The sequence below is a fragment of the Schistocerca americana genome, chromosome 5 (genome assembly GCF_021461395.2).
Source record: "Schistocerca americana isolate TAMUIC-IGC-003095 chromosome 5, iqSchAmer2.1, whole genome shotgun sequence".
In the NCBI taxonomy this organism is placed as follows: Eukaryota; Metazoa; Arthropoda; class Insecta; order Orthoptera; family Acrididae; genus Schistocerca; species Schistocerca americana.
In genome coordinates, this window is record NC_060123.1 from 659,722,664 (window position 1) to 659,748,686 (window position 26,023).

Here is a 26,023-nt window from a genome sequence, read left to right on the forward strand (position 1 = left end):
ATTCTTGGATTTAAAACTATTATTAGAGAATAATAAGCAGTTATTTCAAACAATGCTGGGTTGGGCAAAATAGTTTGAAGCACGTGTTTCACTCAAGCCGCCCACTGTGCCTAAATTTTGTTGGGCACGGCCAGTTTCATTTGCAATGCATCATGCAGTAAAGACTGAGTTTAGACAGGTTGGACTTGGGGATCAGTTAGTCAGTGGGCGACTGGCATGGTCTTAGTGAAGAAAGCAAATGGGTCCACCAGAATTTGAAGTGAGTATAAGGCCATAATCTCTTGGCCAGAGGAACTTACAGCAAACTTATTCAGGAACAGTGTTTTTCAAAGATTTATTTGAAGCAGTTACCTCTAGATGCAGATACACAGAAAATCCTGATACTAAATATGCCACTTGAAATGTGTCAACGCAATAAGTTACGTTCTGGGGTCATCTCAGCCCCACAAATTTTCCAAACATATACAGAGCAATTAAGTCAAGGTATTCTGAAGTGCATAAACTACTGGGGTAACATTCGGGTGATGGCTGCCACAATGGGAGAGCACAAATGAAACTTATAAACACTATTTCATTGGCTACTGGAGAATGAACGACATTTTAACCTAGACAAAGGCAAGTTTTTTGCACCATCCAAGCAGTATTTGGGGCATATGTTCAGCGGCAAAGGGATCACACCAGCAACAGAGCATGTTGATGCTGGCCCCAAAAAACTTAAAGGAATTGCAGAGATTTCTGGGGAAAGTGGACTACAACTCAAGAGTGTTTCCCCAGGCAGCTTACCCCACACATCCATTGAACCATTTGGGGAAGAAAGGCATTCCATTCATTTGGTCTCCTGAGTGTCACAAACCATTCTTGCAGTTGAAAACAAATCTGAGGTCAGCCTCATGCTTAGTGACGTACACACTGGGCAAGCTCCTGGCCCTTGCAACTCGCATGTCACGATACAGGTTTGGAGCCTTTCTCTCGCATAAGAATGCCGATGGTACAAAGCAACCAAATGCTTTTGTGTCTAAGATGCTCTCTCAGTCGCAGCAAAACTATTTACAAATTGAGAAGCAGGTGTTGGCCAATGTTAATTGCATTAAGAAATTCCCCTTTTTTTCTACATGGGAATAAGTTCAGTTACTCACAGACCACAAACCCCTTGTTTCTCTTTTTGGTACATGTTGTCACCTTCCAGACAAAATGGGACAGCACTTGCAATGCTAGACTCCATTCTTCAGCAATTACCTTATAGCATTCGTTTTAAGCCCACTGCACACTGTATGCATATGCTGATGCATTATCATGCCTTCCAATTGGCCCTGACACTGAGTTTGAGCATCTAGAAGCAGCGTACCTTCCAATATTTCCTGATCATTGCTCACGAAATAGCTGTGGTTACTACCCAAGACTTTCTCCTACAGAGAGCATTGGCAGTGGTGCAGAGTCGAGTAGTATTATTGTTGACAGAGGATGCTGAAATTCACACTGTTGTTCCACCTCTGCTAAGTGGCCGCATTCTTCAGCTACTACATACATCCCCCTGGAGGATGTTGAGAATGAACACTTTGGCTCTCTTCCATGTTTACTGCCTCAGGGCAGACAGAACAATAGAGAATCCAGAGAGTATATGATCAGACCACTCGCTATGATTTTTGCTACAGAGGGAACTCCCCACACAATAGTATATGATGAAACACTTCAGTTTGTTTCAGCAGAACTCAAGGCATCGTCCTGACACAATAGAATACAGCACCTGACCACCATCTCTTTCCATCCAACATAGAACTTGGAAGTGGAGCAGATGGTCAGAACCTTCAACGTACAGATGAGGAAGACAATGGCATCAATGCCCATTAAGGGTACCTTAACAGCCTTTCTTGTCATCTACCTACTGCTCCTTCCCAGTCAGTGAGCAATGCCTCACTGAGGTACTGCACGGACGCAGGTCGCACATGCTCTTGGATCCACTGTGTCCTGCCCCGTGGACTCCGAGCCCTAGTTACACACCCCACTACCTGCAAGGTGCTATCATGTGGGCTTCAACAATTGGCTGGAAGTCAGACTGAGCACTGGGCATCATTCTCAAGCCACAAGGGCTACCAAATTTTTCTCATTGCAGCTGGGCAGGAACACTTGATCAGTCACTGAAGTCAGTTGTGGTTGGGACTTATGCAGAAGACATTGCCACCCTCTGAGCCAGCACAGGGGGCTTTGCACTCTCGGCAACTGCACTTTAAGGCAATCCCCCCAGACTGCCAGTGCTCCTAGGTTTGCACAATAGACATGGCCACAGTGCCATTACAAACTGCACTCACGTCATCACTACGAGCAATGGCAGCAGCCGAGGACCGAACAGGCACAGGACTAGGAATCCATGAAGGTTGTGTCACTTCCTGAAACACTGGCCTTACCAATATTCCCAATGCCTCAGCACCAACTGCTGTCTCCAGTGGACCAGGAATGAATGAGATGAATGAGATGCCATGTGGATGGGAACACAGGAAACTGAGATGCATTTGGAGCCACTGGCAGAGCAACTTACACAATACTCCCCCCTTGGCCTAGTGGATGAAGCATAGGTTTGGTTATTTCCAAATTAATGCACCTATTAAAAGGGGGAAGGATTTAGTACTGTCACTAGATTTGCACAACAATATCAAGATGAACGTACCAGTTTTGGCCATTCAGAATTGTTCAGTTTCACAGTTGCGCCTCGGGCATCTTGGACACCATGTGAGTTGTTGGCAAGATCCTACGGTGGCATAGGCAATGAGGAAAGAGAGTGCACATTCCTCATTGAGTTGTGTTTTTGTATCTGACACATTCCAAGTGCTGAAATTGCTATTGAGTTCCAGTGAAACACTTGTTCTAGATAACTTTTTGATTTGCTATTAAGGATGTGTTTGTATGATACTGTCAATTAATTTTACTTCACAGATGCCTCTTGCACAGTTTGTCCAATCAGATTTTTGTATGGCTAGCTGTTGTTCACTCAGTCTTCTTTGGCCACTTACTGTTTCCAGAGAAACTGCATAGTGGCACTCACCCACTGGGATAGTGCGTTAGAAGACATTATTGTTAGCTGAGATGTTGTTGTTGTTGTGGTCTTCAGTCCTGAGACTGGTTTGATGCAGCTCTCCATGCTACTCTATCCTGTGCAAGCTTCTTCATCTCCCAGTACCTACTGCAACCTACATCCTTCTGAATCTGCTTAGTGTATTCATCTCTTGGTCTCCCTCTACAATTTTTACCCTCCACGGTGCCCTCAACCGCTAAATTTGTGATCCCTCGATGCCTCAAAACATGTCCTACCAACCGATCCCTTCTTCTAGTCAAGTTGTGCCACAAACTTCTCTTCTCCCCAATCCTATTCAATACCTCCTCATTAGTTACGTGATCTACCCACCTTATCTTCAGCATTCTTCTGTAGCACCACATTTCGAAAGCTTCTATTCTCTTCTTGTCCAAACTAGTTATCGTCCATGTTTCACTTCCATACATGGCTACACTCCATACAAATACTTTCAGAAACGACTTCCTGACACTTAAATCTATACTCGATGTTAACAAATTTCTCTTCTTCAGAAATGATTTCCTTGCCTTTGCCTGTCTCCTTTTTATATCCTCTCTACTTCGACCATCATTGGTTATTTTACTCCCTAAATAGCAAAACTCCTTTACTACTTTAAGTGTATCATTTCCTAATCTAATTCCCTCAGCATCACCCGACTTAATTTGACTACATTCCATTATCCTCGTTTTGCTTTTGTTGATGTTCATCTTATATCCTCCTTTCAAGACACTGTCCATTCCGTTCAACTGCTCTTCCAAGTCTGTCTCTGACAGAATTACAGTACCATAGGCGAACCTCAAAGTTTTTACTTCTTCTCCATGAATTTTAATACCTACTCCAAATTTTTCTTTTGTTTCCTTTACTGGTTGCTCAATATACAGATTGAATAACATGGGGGAAAGGCTACAACCCTGTCTCACTCCTTTCCCAACCACTGCTTCCCTTTCATGCCCCTCGAATCTTATAACTGCCATCTGGTTTCTGTACAAAATGTAAATAGCCTTTCGCTCCCTGTATTTTACCCCTGCCACCTTCAGAATTTGAAAGAGTGCGAGATAGGAGCAATAAAAAAATGACTTGCACTGTAAATAATAAAATATTGATAGAGTAATTTTCAAACATTTTAACAGCGTTCAGACCACAATGTCAATAGAGAGAGGGGGAGGGGGAGTTGGAGATACAGAGGAAGAGAAAGAGTACAATGCATTATATTCAATACTTCAATACCTTGCTTATCTACCTATCTGTCTGTCAATACTGCTACTGCATAATGAGCAGTTGTCTTTTACCACAGTATTGTTTATAATCAAAAACTTGAGTTCGTTTCACAAAAACATTTACTATGTGTGCATTATGCTACATAGTAAACATGTCCTACCATATTTAACAGTACCCTGTTGAAACTTAAAAATTCAATAATGATAAGGAGCAAGAAAAGATTAAGTTGGCTTACCACTTGAAATAGTGCAAGATAGGCATTCCCAACATTATCAAAAGTTATTTTAGAATTAACCCATGTGTAATTCTTGTATAAACAAGTCTGCATATCATTCACCTCCTGCAATGAAGGATTTTTATTAAATTACATGTTCTAAACACAGGTCACTAATGAAGAAAAATCTACACAAACGGCATGTCTGCTTATAACTTACAAAAGAAAAATAAATTATTTAACTTACCTCTACAGGAAGAAGTTCTCCTTTCTCATCAAGGCATTTGAAGAATTTGCCCCCAAAAAACTGCACACCCATGATTGAAAATATAAGCCAGAAGACAAGACACACAAGAAGTACATTGAAAATGGAAGGAATGGCATACATGAGTGCATTCACGACAATCTGAAAAATACAGACCACAAGAAGTATAACTGTGAAATAGAATAAACAGTCACATGTAGAACAGGACATATCAGTTCCTTCCCTACAAAATACATATTTATTTTTTGTTTTAATTAGTCTGACCACATTTTATATCTATTTTATGGGTGCAATAATCTATATAGTATTTCACAGATCTGTGTGTGGAGTGTAGGAGACAAAAGTGGAATTAAATTACCAGTCAGTGAAAGTATATCTTAGGAACCAGGCGGCTAGGCACTGGGTGGTTTTGAATGTTCATATTACGCTTTTGTACAAAGGTGAATTATAAAAATACAGAAGTTATGAAACTAAGCACCTTTGTTAATTATCAAGACTGATTTGATCTGAGTCTGTCCACTGTTACTGCAGGACAGGGAAGAAGCACACATACTAACTGGTGAATTACGCATTTTTTGTTTAACAGGCCATGAACAAATGAGGCAAAAAAGGAAGAAGAGCTGCAAACTTATTTAATTCTGTGTGTTAGCAGTTATGGTTTAACCATTTTGGCATGTGTGTCAAACACTACAGTGTTTATGTGTATCAAGACCAACTGCATCATACTAATGACTGTGTACACAATTTATAGCAAGACACAGTCATGGTGTGGGTTCCTGTTGTCATGTCCTCGTTCATGAACCATGGGCAACGTATGAGTGGCCAAGTAAGTGGTCCTGACAGTCGGGATACCAGTTACTTTGGAATAAGGCTGGGCATCTCGGACATATTCTGAGTCGTGGTCACCTTCGTGCTCATACGGCAAAGACTACGAAATCCACCGGTTAGTCCCTCAACCGTTAGGGGTAAAACTCAATGGGACTCGGGGCAAGTAAGGCTAGCAACCTGCTTCCCTGGTACTTTAAATATGATGCTGGCAACAATCAGAGCAAAATGCCTCAGACCTTTGGAGGTGACAGAGTCCCACCTCTAACTGACAAACCAGGGACTCCTAAGATACGACTTGGCAAACAAATGGTAATGAGATGGGGAGCTGTTAATATCAATTGGGGCTACTCTGGGAAGAAGGTAGAGCTGGCAGAGGCTGCAAGTAAGATGGGGCTGGACGTTTTAGCTGTTAGTGACATTCGGGTAAGGGGTGAGAAAGAAGAGGAAGTGGGAGAATACAAGGTATACCTGTCAGGAGTAAAAGCAGGAATACCACAGTGGGGTGCAGGGCTTTACATCAGGAAAGAAATGGAACCCAGCGTAGTTGCAATAAGGTATGTAAACGAATGACTGATGTGGATAGATTTGACAGCGTCTAGCAAGAAAATTAGGATTGTGTCAGTATATTCGCATTGTGAAGGGACAGATCAAGATAAGATGGATAGTTTTTATGATGCACTCAGTGATGTAGTTGTTAGAGTAAAGGACAAGGACAGTGTTCTGCTCATGGGTGATTTTAATGCCAGGATTGGAAATTGAACAGAAGGGTATGAAAAGGTTATGGGTAAATTTGGAGAGGATATGGAGGCCAACAAGAACGGGAAATAACTCTTTGATTTCTGTGCCAGTATGGGCTTAGTAATCACAAACTCCTTTTTTAAACATAAGAACATTCACCGGTATACTTGGGAAGGCAGGGGAACCAGATCTGTCATTGACTATATAATAACAGATCAGGAATTCAGGAAGGCTGTGAGGGACACACATGTATTCAGGGGATTCTTTGATGACACTGATCATTATTTAATCTGCAGTGAAATTGGTATTGTGAGGCCGAAAGTGCAGGAGATCAGCTCCATATGTAGGAGGATAAGAGTGGAGAAACTTCAGGATAAGGAAATCAGGCACAAGTACATAACAGTGATCTCAGATAGGTACCAGTTAGTTGAATGTAGTCAGTTACAGTCATTGGAAAAGGAATGGACAAGGTACAGGGACACAGTACTAGAAGTGGCTAAAGAATGTCTTGGAACAGTAGTGTGTAAAGGTAGGATGAAGCAAACAGCTTGGTGGAATGACACAGTCAAGGCAGCCTGTAAAAGGAAAAAGAAGGCGTATCAAAAATGGCTACATACTAGAACTCGGGTAGACAGAGAAAGTTATGTTGAAGAAAGAAGCAAAGCCAAACAGATAATTGCAGCATCCAAGAAGAAATCTTGGGAAGACTTTGGAAACAGCTTGGAGACTTTGGGTCAAGCTGCTGGAAATCCATTCTGGAGTGTAATTAGCAGTCTTCGAAAGGGAGGTAAGAAAGAAATGACAAGTATTTTGGACAGGTCAGGAAAACCGCTGGTGAATCCTGTGGATTTCTTGGGCAGATGGATGGAATATTTTGCTTAATGTAGGTGAAAATACGATGAGTAATGTTTCAGATTTCGATATACAATGGGATAGGAATGATGATGGAAGAAGGATCACATTTGAGGAAGTGGAGAAAATGGTCAATAGATTTCAGTGCAATAAAGCAGCTGGGGTGGATGAAATTAAGTCGGAACTCATCAAATACAGTGGAACGTCAGGTCTTAAATGGCTACAAAGGATAATTGAAATGACCTGGGAGTCAGGACAGGTTCCATCAGACTGGACAAAAGCAGTAATCACGCCAATCTTTAAACATGGAAACAGAAAAGATTGTAACAACTACAGAGGTATCTCTTTAATCAGCGTTGTGGGTAAAATCTTCTCAGGTATTGTTGAAAGGAAAGTGCGAGTATTAGTTGAGGACCAATTGGATGAAAATCAGTGTGGGTTTAGGCCTCTTAGAGGTTGTCAGGACCAGATCTTTAGCATACGGCAAATAATGGAGAAGTGTTACGAGTGGAACAGGGAATTGTATCTATGCTTTATAGATCTAGAAAAGGCATATGACCAGGTTCCTAGGAGGGAGTTATTGTCTGTTCTACGAGATTATGGAATAGGAGGCAAACTTTTGCAAGCAATTAAAGGTCTTTACATGGATAGTCAGGCAGCAGTTAGAGTTGAGTTAATGGTTCAGAGTACTTTCAGGGGTAAGACAAGGCTGCAACCTGTCTCCACTGTTGTTCATATTATTTATGGATCATATGTTGAAAACAATAGACTGGCTTGGTGGGATTAAGATATGTGAACACAAAATAAGCAGTCTCGCATATGCGGATGACTTAGTTGTGATGGCAGATTCGATTGAAAGTTTGCAAAGTAATAGTTCAGATCTAGATCAGACATGTAAGGACTATGGTATGAAGATTAGTATCTCCAAAACGAAAGTAATGTCAGTGGGAAAGAGATATAAATGGATTGAGTGCCAAATAGGGGGAACAAAGTTAGAACAGGTGGACAGTTTCAAGTACTTAGGATGCATATTCTCACAGGATGGCAACATAGTGAAAGAACTGGAAGCGAGGTGTAGCAAAGCTAATGCAGTGAGTGCTCAGCTACAATCTACTCTCTTCTGCAAGACTAAGTTATCTGTGCACCGTTCAATCTTTCGACCAACTTTGTTGTATGGGAGCGAAAGCTGGGTGGATTCAGGTTACCTTATCAATAAGGTTGAGGTTACAGATATGAAAGTAGCTAGGATGATTGCAGGTACTAGTAGATGGGAAGAATGGCAGGAGGGTGTCCACAATGAGGAAATCAAAGAAAAACTGGGAATGAAGTCTATAGATGCAGCAGTCAGGGTGAACAGGCTTAGATGGTGGGGTCATGTTACACGCATGGGAGAAGCAAGGTTATCCAAGAGACTCACGGGTTCAGCAGTAGAGGGTAGGAGGAGTCGGGGCAGACCAAGGAGAAGGTACCTGGATTCGGTTAAGAATGATTTTGGAGTGATAGGCTTAACATCAGAAGAGGCACCAATGTTAGCACTGAACAGGGGATCATGGAGGAATTTTATAAGGGGGACTATGTTCCAGACTGAATGCTGAAAGGCATAATTTATGACTAAATCAAGTTCTTGGTGACTGGTACTGCCATACAATGCAGCAGATTATCTTAAGTACTGTTGAGATAGTATGGCATGCACCTGGATCAGGTGAGATCTCTTTCAGATTCTACAGAGATTATGCCAAAGAACTTGTTCCTCCACAATGTTTCTCAAACGCAAAAGTGTTATCAAGCAAAATGGTGTCCCAGAATGTTGTCTGACTACTTCCAGTCCTTATGAAATGAATTCCTGAGGAAACTGGGATTCCCGATTCTTTACATTTCTTTGCTCTTATGTTACTCATTTCTTGGATTTCTTTGAGCAAAAACAGATATCTCATTGCTGTTTGCATTTTGAAGTCTTGTTGTTGTTTGCCAGATACATATAATACATAGGCTGCTGTAAGCATTTCCAAAAACCATTATTACACAAAGATGGGGCTGGTACAGAGATTCTGTAGATAGATCTCATTTCAGGGATGATATATCTTCCAGAAACAGTGAATGTTGTTCTTGTAACTGAAGAAAAGATCTTCTGTTGACCACTGCAATTTAAAAAAATAAACCACCAGTGATACATACCATGGATGTTTAACACCCAGTCCCCCTAAAGTGTCAACCAGGCTTAGTACACTCAAACCACGGCAACAAGAAAAATTTGATTGTTATCAATGGTGGCCACTAATGTGTGAACATGTATTTGTAGTTACACTGAGGTGACAAAAATCGTGGGATATCTCCTAATATTATGTTGGACCTCTCTTTTGCCCAGCATAGTGCAGCAACTTGATGTGGCATGGACTTAACAAATCTTTGGAAGTCCCCTGCAGACATACTGAACAATGTTGCCTCACTAGCCATCCATAATTGTGAAATTGATGCTGGTGCAGGATATTGTGCACAAACTGACATAATCTAATGTCTCATACATGTTTGATGGGCTTCATGTCGGGTGACCTGGAGGGGGGGGCCAAATCATTTGCTTGAATTGTCCAAAATGTTCTCCAAATTGATTGTGAACAATTGTGGCCTGGTGGCATGGCATCCTTTTCTGGGCACATGAAGTCCCTGAATGGCTGTAAATGATCTCCAAGTAGTGGAACATAACCATTTCCAGGCAATTATTGGTTCAGTTAGACCAGAGGACCTCAGCCGACACCAGCTTACACAATGCTTTGTTGACAATTGGTGTCCATGACTTCGTGGGGTCTGCACCACACACAAATTCTATCATCGACTCTTAAAAACTGAAATTGGCACTCATCTGACCAGGCCACAGTTTACCAATTGTCTAAGGTCCAACATATAGGGTAATCAGCCCAGGAGAAGCACTGCAAGAAATGTTGTATTGTTAGCAAAAGCACTTGTGTCACTCATCTGCTGCCATTGGCCATTAACAACACATTTTACTGTACTGTGATAATGTTTACATTTGTTGTTCATCACACATTAATTTCTGTGGTTATGTCACACAGTGTTGCTTGTCTGTTAGCAATGACAACTCTATGCAAATGCCGCTGCTCTCAGTTGTTAAGTGAAGTACTTCAGCCACTGAATTGTCCTAGTGAGAGATAATGTCTGAAACTTGTTATTCTAGGGACACTCTTTCACTGTGGATATCAGAATATTGAATTCCCTAATGATTTCTGAAACAGAACGTCCCACACGTTTAGCTCCAATGACCATTCCATGTTCAAAATCTGTTAATTCAAATTTTGTGGCCATAAACACATCGGAAACCTTTTCGTATGAATCACCAGAGTACAAAAGTTCCACCAATGCACAGGCCTTTTATACTTGGTGTACACAATACTTCCACCAACTGTGTATGTGCATATCACTGTCCCATGACTTTTTGTCACTTCAATGGAAGAAATGGAAAGAAGGTACAATTGAGTAAGTATCTTACCCTTCTAGCAGTAGTTTATCATGTCACTGGGACAATTGATGGGTACCAAGTGATTGAAAAAAAAAGCACAGGTTATTCCTATTTTCAAGTAGTATTGCAAAACTAATGCTCATAACCACAGGCTTAGGGTCCTATATTGCCAATGTTAATCTACTGTGCCGTTATACAACATGTCCTATGATAATGCTTTATGAAGTTTCTGGAGACCGAAAAATCTCCTCTATAAAAATCAATGGATTCTGCAAACAGAGTGCTTGTGAAACACAGCTTTCTCTATTCATCTGCGAAGTGCAAAGTGCCAGAGACAAAAATGCCCAGGTAGATGATGACTGTCAACAGGCACACACAAAAAAGAAAGAAAACTTTCTAGCTTTTGGACTAATATTTTTTCTGAGCTAGAGCGAGAACACACACGCATGCACACACACCTCTATGATCCTACATGCCACAAGCTGGACACACATTACCAGCAGTGCATTTCAGCAGGTGGACTAGTTGGGATTGAGTGTTGTGATGGGTGGGGTGGGTAAGGGAGAGAGAGTCAGGAGGCAGGGAGGGGGATTGAGAGCAGGTAGTCCCTAGGCTCTGAGGGAGGCAGCCAGTTTGCTGCCTAGGAATGTGTAGGCTTGGCATCTGATGCACGGTTGTCACAGCCGATGGGAAATGGCACATACTGAAGGTGATGATGGGATATGAATTGAGTGAGGATGATAGGATGGAGGAAAGGGAAACTGTTCGGTGGAGGGTGTGGGAACAGAGTGTTACCAAATATTGAAGCCTCAAGAATTAAGGGAATGAAGGATGTGTTGCAAGGATAAATCTCATCTGCATAGTTCAGGAAAGCTCATGGTGGAGGGGAGGAACCAGATGGCCCAGGTTGTGAAGGAATCATTGAAATTGAGCATGTTATGCTCAGCTGCATGTTGTGCCACTGGGTGGTCAACTTTGTTCTTGGCAACAGTGTGTCAGTGGTCACTCACCTGGTGGACAGCTGGTTGGTAGTCATACAGGCATAAAAAGCTGTGCAGTGTTTACAGGAGGGTTGGTACATGACACGGTTGCTTTCACATGTGATTCTGCCTCTGATGGGATAGGATAAGTCCATGAAAGGACTGGAGTAAGAAATGTTGGGTGGGTGTGTAGGGCAGGTCTTGTACCTTTGTCTTATACAGGGATATGATCTCTGTAACAAGTGGTTGGGAATTGTAGTGGCATAGGGATTGACTAGGATATTGTGTAGATTGGGTGGGTGATGGAACACTACTTTAGGAGGGGTGGGAAGAATCTCTCAACACTTTCTCTTCTCTCGCTTCACCTGGTCCTCACCAATGCAATGTGCCATCTTCTTGGGTGTTGACCTCCATCTCTCTGATGGCTAAACCCATACCTCTGTCCACATTACACACACTAACCACTTACAGTACCTGCATTTTTATAGCTGCCGTCCTTTTCACAGCAAAAAATACCCCATACTGTCTGGCCAGCTATTGAAGAAGTGATGAGAACTTCCTTGCTAAGTATTTTGAAAGTCTCACAAAGGTCTTCACAGACAGCAACTATAGCTTCCCCCCCCCCCCCCCCCCCCACCCTCCCCTCCCCCCCACCTAGTTTGCAAACAGAGTTCTCAACCCACATCCTCACACACACCCAATCCTCCAACCACCCCAAAGAACCAGCTACAAAAGAGCACTCCCTCGCCACTCTATATCATCCTGCAATGGATCCACTGAACCATATCCTTCTTTGGAGCTTGGATTATCTCTGGTTGTGCTCTGAACTGAGGGCTATCCTATCCAAGATACTTCCAAGCTCTCCTAAAGTGGTGGTCCATTGCCCACCCACTCTACCCAACATCCTATACCATCCCTATGCCACTCCAATTCCCATTCCTTTGCACTTGTTGGGTATTCACATCACTAAAGAAATGTGGTAATACTACATTTATTTTGGAGGAAAAAGATACAGTGTCACTAAATGGGATAGGCACACTATGATTGTGTGAGGAATAAGTAATGTTTAAATAATGAGGACTTTCACAGAAATACTACCTAACATGTTGGTATGGGTAACTGAAAAATGAATGAGATTTTTTTATATAAATTACATGCATATTTATGTTTAAATTTAAGGACATTTATTCATAGAGTGTAGGGTTAATTCTTTGCATTGAAAAATTCTTTACTGTTTTGAATGTGATTATGTAACAACTGCAGGTACATAACCTTAAAATGAAACAAATTTTCATTCTAAAGAAATGAGATAACTTCTTTTTTGACTAGTTCCTGAGAAACCTGGAATGATAACAGAGCACTGACTTTTACGCACAAGAAAACTCTTAAGTCAAGACTACACACAAGAAAACTCTAAGTCAAGAACAATTTATTCACTGCAGATCAATATTATCCTGTGTCAACAATATATTTGCTAGAGAACTGTCGAGATAACTTTGCTTACAGTATTGTGAATATTTTCATTTTCTCAAACTCATATGAATTGTGAGAACCAAAATCATGTACTGCGAAGCTATAGTTAATATTAACCTCACACAGGATGGAAGTGGCAGATATCAACAAAAATGGCCATGATGCATTGTCTCCATTAAAATTGTCTTTGTTTCTGAAGTTCTAGTTCTTTAGTATTGAAGTGCCATCCATCGAAAAGTAGATTTTTGCAACCAATGAATAACTGTCTTAGCTGTGCCATGATCTGTAATTTCTCCATGTTGATCCTGAATCCATATTTCTTTCCCTTTTCCTTGATGTGTTTTTCTCAAAGCAAGTTGGTTTTATCCAGAACTGCGCCACACCATATTATTCCCCATTCTTTTTACCACAAAACCCTAATTTCAACATAATTTCCATTTAATGCAGAGGCCTTATGACACCTTACTGGGAGGGCCCATATGCCCACATGATAACACTCTGCTAGTCGATGTTGGAGCCAACATCTTGTTGCATCAATAACGTACTCTCATCCATGTACTGCTTCCAGGGGAGTGCATGCTTCCTAGAGCCAAACTGAGGAAGCTCTTGATGGTATTCTGTTAGGATGCAAGGAACCCAGTGGGCACTTACTTTTGAGTACCCCAGCTGGTGCACGAGTGTGTCAGCACAGCTAGCAGATATGCTCCATTGTGTACAGAGGTGTTTGACTGCGATCCATCAATCACCTTAAATGAGAGCACCCACATGTCTTCCCAGCATTGTAGGAGTCACAACTGTGGATGATTTGCTGGCATCCAGGATATTGGAAGGTTTGTACAAACTTGTTGCAATGATGATAGATGCCTTTCCCAATGACTTGGCGTGCTTTTGTTCAATGCCGGGTCTCCATAGATACTCGGAAATCACCTACGAATATCTGTGATGCTCTGGTTTTCTGCAAAATGAAACTTGATGACAGCTCTCTGCTGGAATGCACCTTCATTACAGATGCCATTTTGAAGGCTGCACACTGTGCTGTCACCTACTGAAACTTCATGAAACTATAGGGGCTGAAGCAGGAATATTGCACAATGTCCCATAACAAATCACGCATCTTTTCAACTGAAACTGGCCGAGAAAAAAAAAGTTGCATTACTTATTGAATGCCCCTCATAATTTGTCTAGCTTTGGCTTAGTTGCCCTGGAAGTCACTGCCATCTGTTCTGAGGGAAAAATATGTTCCATCACAAGGCCATTTTTTAGTTACACTTGCATGTAGATGTGTTACTGCTGAAGTTGCTGATTCACACTACCGTTCTTCTAAATCATTTTCTAACTGTAGGGACTGGAAGGTCTTCCTTGTGTGAAATTTATTTTTCATCTTAATTACTACAGTCTTTGATCCACTCTGGAAATATTTACTCCTCATTGGAAGATTGCCCAACAACATTACATAGGTGTGTGCAGAGGAGTGGTCTGTTTGCAGTTCATGAACATGTTTACCACATCATTCACGCAGTGTGTTGCACCTGCATGGCTCAGTGGTGACAATATGGTTGGTACCTGATGCAGCATACAGAATCTCATACATAAACCCTCATCTTCAAACAGATAAAAACCAGTGAATATACTCAAGGAGTACAGCATGATATTTTGATATACTAGTGGTATTACTCAGTCGTATGTCACTGATCATTAGCATTATCCATACATATTATAAAAATATATGTATTTATGTATGTTCCACATCTCCTACTAAACCACTGGGCCGATTCCAAGTGAACTTAGTAGACATCACTTACCGTCTGTAAAGAGCTGCTGTGGGGGTAAGAATCACCCACCTACCAAAGAAGTGGATGTGGGGGTGAAAAAGGAGTATATGACACAATATGTGAATGCCCAGACTGTATTCATCCAGTGCTCGAGAATGAGAGCACTTAGTGACTTGGAAACTTTACACATAACTTCAGATCTCTACAAAACTTTTTTTTGCTGACAACCCACACAAAATGGTGGAAGGAAAAAAGTATATTGCTTACAATATTCAATATTTTGAACATGGCTGCACTTCAGCATTGGTTACAGAATAGCAGATGGATAAGACAGTCCACCACTTGCAATAAAAGGTGGTTTTCAGTTAACCTTACATATGGTTTCAGTGGATTTAAACTCATCTTCTTCAGAAGGACGAGAAACAAACTTCACTTTAGCAAGCAGTCAGTAAAGTGATCTAACATCTCCACATGAAATGTGTTGGGAACAGTCTGTACATCCGTTTGTAAAAGTTAAGCCCCTAAAATCAAGGGCTTGTCACATTAGTAAAACCAATCACATGCCAGACCATGTTAAGAGCTGCATGCTGACAAGCTGGTAAAGCTACATGTAATAAGCTCCTCCCAAATCCTTGGATCAATTTCAACCAAACTTGGTACACATACTACTTACTATCTGGAAAGAAGAACTGAAGCGGTAAGAACCAACAACCTCCAATTGAGGCACGGGTGATGACGTGCAGAGCCAAGAGGGTAGGAGGAGATAGACAGACATAGGGGGCAAGGAGGAGATGGGCACAGATAGAGCGAAGGAGGAAATGAACAGATAGAGGGGAATGGGAAATGGACAGAAAGGAAAGATGAGGAGTTGGTCACAGAGCAGGAGGAGGAAGAGATGACAGAGAGGGAGGGAGGACACAGAGAGAGGGCTTGACAGAAAGAGGGAAGAGGAGGAACTGGTCAGAGAGAGGGGAGAGGAGGAGATCAACAGAGGAAAGGGTACGAGGAGAGGGACAAAGGAAGGAAAGAGGAGGAGAGGGACAGAAACAGGGGAAGGAGGATGTGGACAAAAAGGAGGAGATGAATAGAAAGAGGGGAGCAGGAAATGGACAGGGAAAGAGAAGAGGAGTAATGAGCAGGTTGGGCAGAGAGAAGGGGAGGAGGAGCTGGACAGAGAGAGGAGGAGGTGAACAGAGAGGAGGAGGTGGAAATGGACAGAGAGAGGAGGAGGGGCAGGAGGAGGAGATGGACAGAGAGAGAGGGGTGGAAATGGACAAAGAGAGGAGAGCAGGAGATGGACAAAGAAAGGGGGAGGAGAAGAGGGACAGAAGGGAAAGGAGCAATTGACAGTAGGGAAAGAGCAGATGACAGGGAGAGGGAGGAGAGGGAGTGGGAGATGGACACAAAAAGGGGGAGGAGGAGATGGACTTCAGAAAGATTGGAAGTAATACATACATGGTCAACACTGGATACTTAGCAGGTTATGTAAATATGATTGTTCAATCTCATGCAACAAAATTTTAATTTTAGAATACCGCTCCATCTCTGAATTATGTGACTCATTTCTGACATGTCTCTGTTGCCCTAATTAGATGATTAGTATTTGTATGTTTTGAGATGGCTAAATGGCCATTAAATATTGACTGTTGAAACCTGGCAGTCATTTTCTTCAGTCTTCAGCCCACTGTAGCTCCTGCTGGTAACATTCTTCATCTTACTTGCTTTTTTCACACCTCATTCACTCTGTTGTTTTGAACATTTGCAACCACTACTTTCCCACATAGGACTTAAGACTTCCTAAAACAACAGGATTGAATCTTTCAGTTATACCGACTACTCACAGAGAGCTTTGATAAGTTTCATAAATACTTTATGTACTACAGCCACCTCTTTTTAAAAGCGCACCAACACAGCTTCATTGTCTCTGAACTCACAAATAAATGTAAATTGGAGATACTTTCTCAAATCTAACTTTTTCCTACTTCATAATTATAAATAAATTTTGGAAAATTAGTGATCTTTGTTGATAACTTCTTGTTGTCACCATGCTTTCGGTGGATTAACCTGACCAACTTTCTACACAAATCAAAAAAAGTTTTGCATCGCCTTGGTTCTGAGAGTTCTGGAACCTGTACAGAAAATTGGAATAGAGATCAACATAAACATCATTTCTGCCCTTTTTATTAATCATGAAAACCACACATTGCATGTTGTACTACCATAAAGTGAGACCTTCAGAGGTGGTGGTCCAAACTGCTGTGCACACTGTTACCTCTAATAGCCAGTAGCACGTCCTCTTGCATTGATGCATGCCTGTATTTGTCATGAAATACTATCCACAAGTTCATCAAGGCACTGTTGGTCCAGATCATCCCATTTCTCATCAGTGATCTGGCATAGATCCCTCAGAGTGGTTGGTGGGTCACGTCATCCATAAACAGCCCTTTTAAATCTGTCCCAGGCATGTTCAATAGGGTTCATGCCTGGAGAGCATCCTGGGCACACTAGTCGAGCAATGTCGTTATCCTGAAGGAAGTCATTCACAAGATGTGCACGATGGGGGCGTGAATTGTTGTCCATGAAGACGAATGCCTTGCCACCATGCTCCTGATATGGTTGCACCATAGGTTGCAGGATGACAGTCACCTACCGTACAGTCATTGCATGACCACCAGCAGCATACGTCGGCCCCACATAATGCAACCCCAAAACAGCAGGGAACCTCCACCTTGCTGCACTTACCAGACAGTGTGTCTAAGGCGTTCAGGCTGACCGGTTTGCCTCCAAACACGTCTCCGACGATTGTCTGGTTGAAGCCATATGCGACACTCATTGATGAAGAGAACACAATGCCAATCCTGAGCAGTCCATTCAGCATGTTGTTAGCCCACCTGTAACGCACTGCATGGTGTCGTGGTTGCAAAGATGGACCTCGCCATGGACAAGGGAGTGAAGTCGTGCATCATGCAGCCTATTGCACACAGTTTGAGTCATAACATGACGTCCTGTGGCTGCACAAAAAGCATTATTCAACATGGTGGTGTTGCTGCCAGGGTTCCTCCGAGCCATAATCCATAGGTAGCGGTCATCCACTGCAGTAGTAGCCCTTGAGCAGACTGAGTGAGGCATGTCATTGACAGTACCTGTCCCTCTGGATCTCCTCCATGTCTGAACAACATTGCTTTGGTTCACTCAGAGATGCCTGGACACTTCCCTTGTTGAGAGCCCTTCCTGGCACAAAGTAACAATGCGGACACGATCGAACCACGGTATTGACCCTCTAGGCATGATTGAACTACAGACAACACGAGCCATGTACCTCCTTACTGGTGGAATGACTGGAACTGATTGGCTGTTGGACCCCCTCCATCTAATAGGCGCTGGTCATGCACGCTTGTTTACATCTTTGGGCAGGTTTAGTGACATCCCTGAACAGTCAAACGGACTGTGTCTCTGATATAGTACTCACAGTCAACATCTATATTCACAAGTTGTGGGAACCAGGGTGATACAAAACTTTCTTTTGATGTGTGTAGGCAGGCTAGGTATTAAGAGATCTACGGCAGCCCCCCCCCCCCCTCCTCCCAACAAAAAGAGAAGTAAGTATCCTTGGGTGATTTATTTATTTTAAATTTCACTGGTCAACAATTTTATTGTTAAAGAACAATACAGAGTGTTTCTGGAAGATATTTCACACCTGAATGCAGATTGAGTTACCGAATTTCTGTACCAGACTCATTTTCCAGGTAATATTGGTTTTTGTAAATGCTTGTGGCAGCCTATGTATAATATGTATCCGGAAAACAACAAGAGTTTTAAAAAAAATCTCAGTACATAAAGGAATCAAATAAATGAGAACATAAGAGTAAAAAATCATGCCTAAGAATATTACCTTTCTAATTTCCTGTGAACCTTTGCCTCAGGAATGTTGCTTCATAAGACCTAGAAGCAATCAGACAACAACTGGGAACTCCATTTGGCTGGATAATGCTTTTACATCTGAGAAATGCCATGGAGGATCCATTTGGCAGGTTTGTGACTATTGGCACCAACATTTTTGGGGAAAAAGTCCATTTGCTCATTCTAATGTAATTTAAGTGACAATATCCATCCCATAAGGTGGTATGGTCATAATAGTTGTACAATATCATGATAGTTTTCTGTCTGTTGTTGACCAAAAAGATATTGCAGGCACTTTCAACATCACTGAATCAATCAAGGAAATGTTCATCATATATTTATGCCCAAACATGTGGTCCCACAAATATCCTCTTCTTTAGTTTTGCTTCACTGATCATTGGAAACTTCCTTCACAGGTACAGGAATCCATGTGAAGTTTTGCCCATACTTTTCAGATGTTTTTGATGTTACCCAATTTTATATGAAGCAATGGTAGATACATGTATTTTGGGCTTAACGAGAAAAGTATTCACTGCATTCATCTGGAGTGAAGTGTAGATGTTTTTTTGATTGATTAATATCTTTTTAATATATATTCAGATTTGATTGCTGGCAACTGCATCTACCCCCAATAGTAAGCTGTCATACAAAAAACTTACATTCTTTTCATTATCTTCATTTTTTGATAACTTAGTGTAATTTAATTCAGATGAAGCAATTCGTGCTTCTTCGGTGCACCACCAATTAGAGCTCTGCAAAATGTTTCAGGCTGATCTCAGTTGGAATTGAGCCCTGGAGGGAGCCGAGTGAGCATTTGATTAGCAGCAGCTCCACAGCTCTCTGTAGGCAAGGCTGAACACATAACTCCTTATTTGCACATTGATTCTGTAAATATTAATGCACTGCGACTCTGCTTCTAATTCAGAGCAAGATGTGTGTATAGGAAGTAATTTTTGTCAAGTGATTTACGTAAGATTTCAGGAACAAGTATTAACATTATTAATTGTGTGAACAGTATTACATATGACACTGTATTAAAACTTTAATTATTTCGATTGTAAGCTGTTTATGACTTTGTCTACCACTTAGTTCCATTAAATTAAAGTCATTGGCATCCCTGATCTAAATCTAACTCTTCAATTAGTAGTGTTGAGAGCCTTATACCACTCACTAGTTATGTCCTTACAGCCTCACATCAAAGAGCTGAACTCCGCAACCTACGAGCTGCTTCTGTACAGGGAAAATCTGTAGAAGGCAGCAGTTTGGTGAAATTAGAACTTTTGATGTGGCAGAGTACAATCATGGCCCCTTGCAAACTCTGTATTCAAAGCACAAATTTGGGCAGGCACATGTAATCTGTAGTGATACAGAGGAGGGAATATACAGGGTGCAAGGTTGCTTATTGTGATGAATATTGACTCTTGTTTTGATCCATTTGCAAAGATTTAATTAGTTACCAAAGAATTAGTGCCCTCACTAAGGTCACAACTGTCTTATTTTTCTGCTGCACATGGCATTGCTGGAGAGGAAAATAATTAACAGTTCTCTGTATATGGGAGTCTCCAAATCAGTAGTGAGGACAGTGAACTGTTTGAACTCTGAACTATGTAGGATGAGTTGAACAGTATTTGGACTATGAAACAAATAATGGATTGTTGCAAAATTGCTAGTGTGTGAGGCTAAAGGTTCAGTTTAAATCATATACTGTAGAGCGAGATTAAAATCACATTTGAGTGTGTGGTTGCTGGATTACGTGAGTGGAAAAATTACAAAGATTTCATCACACTATGGATCCACACATCACAGAAGGCAACAAGGGAGAGCAGGCTACAGAGAATGAGAGGTAGAGAGCAGGTTACAGTGAATGAGAGGTATTGTTGGGGCTACAGGGTGTGCAGGCAGTCACATCAGCAGTACTTTATGTCACATCAGCATTGTGCATCTAACTGGAATGATATCTTCAGAATGCAGCATATAGGTAACTGCATACTTAATGTGAACGTTATGCTTTGCATGACAGTTTAATGCATGCAACAGCTGCTAAAAAGGAACTAGATGAACTCAGAGTTATAATAGTGTATTTTGCAGTAGTAGCCATGTGTAGAACGCTTTTTATACATTTTGTAAACTGTTAAAAATGACTGGTCAAGGGGAACGAATGTATCTTCTTGCAAGTAGGGAAGAATTGCAGTTCAACTGTGGTAGCAGATCAGCTGCAAGTTGCAAATAATGAAGTCATAGATAATGAGAATAAAAATGTAGACCTCACTGTTAATGATTGTACAGAAAATGAGTACACTGTTGTGCCTGACCTCAATGACAAGGTCAATTTGAATGGGGGTGTCAGAGATACTGAATATGACATCAAAGATATTGAATATGACATCAATATTTTTAATGAGTTAACAGAGTATTAAAATAAGTTAAGCCATGGCACTGCATGAGCTGACACTTTGCAAAATGAGAATCATAGTCAGGGGAAGAATGCTGAACAAAGTCAGGATCGAGCAATAAAGGGTATGCTAAAATTATTTAGAAAGGTGATCCACAATAATTAAAAGTAATTGAGGAGTGTAGGTGATCCTGCAAATTATTTGAATGCATGTGAATTCCACCATTTCTCAATTAAAGGCAACATCCATGGCTTTCATTACAGAGTTTGAGGGTTTTATTCCAGAACACTGGCCAGACCGACAAAAATAAAGTGTGCTGCTAGTAGATTTAAAGGGTCTCTTATAGCATGGGGCATGGGAGTAATTAACACATCTAAAACGTATGACAAATTTGCACTTGTATTTCTGAATTAATAATGGTCTAGTAGTACAAAGAATAGTGTTCGGAGTGCAATATTTGAAGGTTGATGGATCACCAGCAGTGGCTCTAGTTACAAACGAATTTTTCTACATGTATTTAATCATCCCATTAAAAGAATCTGATATTACTTCAATTATAATGCTAAAATTATCAGTGTCAATGCAGGAAGAACTTATTAGTTTCAACAAAGGTGACATCAACAACTTATTGCATGTATTTGAGCAGTTAGATTTGTTGTCTGGCAACAGACAAGGGCAAAAAGGGTGTAGAAGAGACAGGTGGTGAACAGATAGAAGGAATGACAATGAATAAAGAAGAGAAAGCAGCGTGGACAGGAATGACCCACATCATAACTGGGAAGAAAAGAAACCACTGTGACATAGTTGTAGCCCACCTAGAAGAGGGAAATATGCATTTCAGGGGATTATGAATAGAGAGGTTTGTCATGGAGGCAGCAGAGAGTACCAGAATAGTTGGGCAACAGAGAGTACCAGAATAGTCAAAATGGGAAAAAACACCCAAAAGAGCTAGAATTTGTGAGGTGGCTGGAAATTAGAGGTCTGTTCAGACATTATTCACTTTCAAATGGACAAATGTAATGGACCACTTATGAAATTTCTGGATTATGATGAGGGGGATAGAATTAAGGAAGCACTCAAGAAAGAGAACACAACAGTTGTTAAGGAAGAGTATCAACAAATGATGGAGGTTAGCATAGAGTATGGCAATTCCAGAATTATCTGTACACAGGGGTAAAGTGGTTGCAGCATGTAAGATCAAAAGTAAACTTATGGTAAGGAAATTCTCTTGGAGTTTAAAGTGCAAGATAGGATGTCTTCCGCAACTGGTATGATAGCACCGGCTCTACACATCAGTTTAATTCTAGGAATGGACTGGCTAATAGCAAACATGGCAATGTCATATTTTGCTTAGGGTGTAATGAGAATAAAAGAAAGTGATGATGAAGTGGCATTCAAATCTGGACACAGGAGCATGCAAGGTAGTAATGATATTGCTAGTATATGGATAATGAGTGAACAAATGTACCAGAATCTCAGTTCAGAAGAAAATATGAATGTGTATGAAGGGGCAGCACAACTGAAAAGGTCAGAATGAAAATAAATATAAGATAAAAGGTCACAAATATTGATAAATTGGGTGGAGATGAAGCCAATTAGTTGGAAGAAATACTGTTTAAACATCAATATGCATTTTTCCATGAGACCAGAGTGTATGAAGAACTATGAATATTGTTTTCAAATTACGTCACATGACACATTCAAACTTAAACTGTACGTAATACCACTGTCTAAGAGGGAAGCAGTGCTCAAAGAAATAAAAAGAATGATACAATGGAGACTTACTGAGCATTTGCAAAATAATTACTTTAGACCCTTCATCATACTGCCAAAGAAAGATAGTTCAGTGCATGTTACAATAAATGCATGAGCAATTAACCAAATAACAATCCTGCAGATGGATAGGCCAGAAGTGTTAGAAGAGCTTGTGCAGAAATTTAATACTGCTAAAATTTTAACCAGTAGTAGTTTAACGATCAGCTTTTGGCAAGTGTCACTCACTAAAAGTTGCAGAAAGATAACTGCATTTGTTTACAGAAGAAGAAGTTATCATTTTAGAGTACTGCCATTTGGCCTAAAAATTTCAGTTGTATGTTTTCTCAGGTATTTGGAGCAGAAATTTTGAACAGAATTACAATGTACATAAACAGCATATTACTTGCTACAAAGAGATGGAAAGAATATAAAGAAATATTGGAATGTGTACTGTCAGTATCTGAGGAGAACAACATTAGTGTAAACCAAAACAAATTGGAATTTGGCAAGAGAAATTAAATTTCGAGGGTACATCACCTCACATGAGGATTTCAGGTCAAACCCAGATAAGTTAGAAGCAATCAGGAATATTCTGTGGTCTTAGAACCCGAATCAAATTAAAGACTGTTTCAGTTTAACCAATTTCTATAGCAACTTTGTGGATAATGAAGTACTTACTGTGAAGGGCTTATTTTAATTAATGAAGAAAAATGCCACCTGGACATGGATCGATGAATGTGTGCAGAAATTTCAGAAAATCATAGAAGAATTATGCAACAGCATCATTTTGGCATATCCTGATCTAAATTTACCTTTTTGTATCTTTTTCTCGCAGTTCAGAATATGGCCTTCGTGTACATCTGTGGCAGTTCATTGCAAATGGGGGTATAGTGGAAAGAAAGACCATCAGTTTTGCCAGCAATATATTTAATAAGTGGGAAAGCAGATACACAGTGATTGAAAAGATAATGCTGGTGATAGAATGAGTGTTTAGAAACTACAGATACTATGCTATGGGAAGAAAGATACATTTGTTTACTGACCACAAGACATTTTCATTCACAATGGACTGCAGATTAGTGTGCAGCTGATTAATGCAATGAGTGTTAACTCTTCAGGAATATGACTGTATGATTGAATATCTGCCAGGAAGAAGTAATTTCATAGCAGACACACTATTCAGACTGCCAGTGGCTATGGACAGTGTGGAATTTTATGACCCAAGAGAGAAAGAGGTTGCCAGGAATGTAAATTACAAAAGTAGGATAAAGAACCCATACTTAAGAGTATATTTAACAAAAGTAAATTACAAAGAAAGGGAAAAGGAACATGAGGAAGGAACAGAATAGAGATGACACAACAAAAATGATTAAAGCAGAATGGAATAGGAAGACTAATGACAAAATGAAAAAATAAAACAATGGGAACTCCAGGTAGGAATTTCAACAATACAGGAAAAGATGGATTGCTGCTTACTGTAAAGATGACACATTAAGTTGCTAAGCATGTGAGAGTTGCATTCTGATCCAAGATGCTGGAGCTGGTGGTTACATGTGCATGAGGTGTGCTTGCTTGTGTGTATGAATTGTGTGCGTATCTCTTTTGATGATGAAGGTAAGTGTCTTTTCATTCTACAACTTATCATGTCTTCTTTACAGTAAGTAGCAATCTATCTTTTCCTACATTGTTGATATTCCTACCTATAGTTTTCATTGTCTGATTTTGCCAAATGGATTTTCTTCCATCCTAAAACCCTGTGATGTTTTCCTTTGTTACTCTTCTTTTAGCATTACTCTTCTCAGTGACCATTCTTTCTTTTCTTTGCTCTGTTTATCCACTGCCTTCCAAACAACACCTACTTCTAAGCCACACTGTATCAACTATCATCTGCACACAACACAAACTTCGTGACGACATGGATCATTGATGCACCACCTGATGCCCCAGATAGTCATAATTGTATTTATCCATATTGATCCAATTTCATCTCTCATTCTAATGTACTTAAGCATTTTATTTTCCACACCTGCCTATGGCATAAAAACTTTTGAGCTTCAGCTTAACCTATTCCTCACTCTTCACTTATCACTTATTGCAACCCCCCTCCGCACACACACACACACACACACACACACACACACACACACACACACACACACACACACACACAGCATATTTTACGTATTTGTATGTAATTTTGTGTATCTTTACATGTTTATGTGTGTCTTTACATATTTTTTGTGTCTTTTTATTTATCTAGTTCCTCTTACAGCCAATGGCACCTGTTTTCCCCATTTGCGTGTCATTCTCGTTTACTTTACACCATTCCTGCCACGATGGACCCCTGCTCCATCTTTCTAAACCAGTTCAGAAAAATATTCCTTTCCCTGTCTATTGGTTGCATGCAATTTACAGCTTTGTCCACTACTTGGTTCTGTTAAATTTTAAGCCCCTGAGATCCCTGAACTAAACCTGACTCATCACTGAACAAAACCTGTCTCTTTAATTAGTAGTGTCGAGAGCCTTATACCATTCACTATTAACTTTCTTTCAGCCTCACATCAAGAGAGCCGAACTCCACCACCTAGGAGCAGCTATGGTGCAGGAACATCTGTAGAAGACAGAAGATTGGTGAAATTAGAACTTTCACATTTTGCTTTGATGTGGCAAAACACAGTTTGGACCTTCTCATGCTCTGTATTTAAAATACAAATTGGGACAGGTAAGTGTAATCTGTAGTAATAGAGAGGTAGGAATATGAGGGACTCTAGGTGCTTGATGTGGTGAACATTGGCTCTCATTTCCATCAATTTGCAAAGGTTAATTAGTTACTAATCAGCTGATGATTTATTTCACAGTAAGGGACAAGACTATTTGAAGTCTCACAAAGTGTACCTATCAATCTAATGCAGAACTGAACATGAATCAGCCAATGGCAAAGAAAACCCTTTGTAAGTGATTAAGAGTGAAGCATTACAAACTGCCCTGCTAACTGTAAGCCAAAATGACAAAATGTGCAAATCTGCAGTTTTGTACTGATATGCAGGACCATCTTTAAAATGATGACTTAAGCAAATTAATCTTCAGTGACAAAGCTAC

General features: G+C 40.6%; 1 protein-coding gene across 1 annotated transcript in view; it reads right to left on the reverse strand.

The window, feature by feature from the left end:
• Positions 1-26,023, reverse strand: part of LOC124616619 (sodium channel protein 60E-like) — a 287,365-nt gene that overhangs the window by 79,039 nt on the left and 182,303 nt on the right. The window contains exons 20-21 of the mRNA XM_047144943.1: positions 4,744-4,902; positions 4,518-4,622 (exon numbers count right to left, since the gene is read on the reverse strand). Of these exons, the coding sequence (XP_047000899.1) occupies positions 4,518-4,622; positions 4,744-4,902 (264 nt within the window). The remainder of the gene's footprint in view (positions 1-4,517; positions 4,623-4,743; positions 4,903-26,023) is intronic.